At 41.0% G+C, this 495-nt stretch overlaps 1 protein-coding gene across 1 annotated transcript; it reads right to left on the reverse strand.

The window, feature by feature from the left end:
* Window positions 1-220: 220 nt before the first annotated feature.
* Window positions 221-475, reverse strand: LOTGIDRAFT_70653 (hypothetical protein; the record flags this gene model as incomplete). Its single annotated transcript, XM_009060842.1, has 1 exon — window positions 221-475. A coding segment is annotated over one exon (255 nt), but the record flags the coding sequence as incomplete, so codon positions are not given.
* Between the last annotated feature and the right edge of the window lie 20 nt (window positions 476-495).

Raw genomic sequence — 495 nt, forward strand, 5'->3', positions numbered from 1 at the left:
GATAGGATAGGATAGGATAGGATAGGATAGGATAGGATAGGATAGGATAGGGTCAGACAGGGTAGGGTATGGTCAGACAGGGTAGGATTAGGGTAGGGTAGCGCAGGGTAGGGTAGGACAGGAAAATAAAGAAGAAATCACATACCTTCAGAAGGTAAAGATCTTTCCGCGTCCACACATTATCTGAGGATGTCCATCGTTGCATATTCTTAGTTGTAGTGCGACTTAGTTGAATTAGTAAACCATACGTTGTTAACATAATTAAAAACGGAAGTCCAAGACACATCACAAAAGTTGCTATAACAAACGATTTACTAGGATTTTCCCAATCGAGTGTACAGGACGTTCTGTAAGGCTCTGGTCCATAACGTCCCCATCCAAACAATGGACTAACCGCCCAGAAAAGTGCGTACAGATGAATACCAACCAAGGATAGAAACATGTTCGTTCTTGTGAAACTTTTCACTACAAAAGGAAAGGAAAAAAAGTTAGTAA

Source organism: Lottia gigantea (genome assembly GCF_000327385.1).
Source record: "Lottia gigantea unplaced genomic scaffold LOTGIsca_4443, whole genome shotgun sequence".
NCBI lineage: Eukaryota > Metazoa > Mollusca > Gastropoda > Lottiidae > Lottia > Lottia gigantea.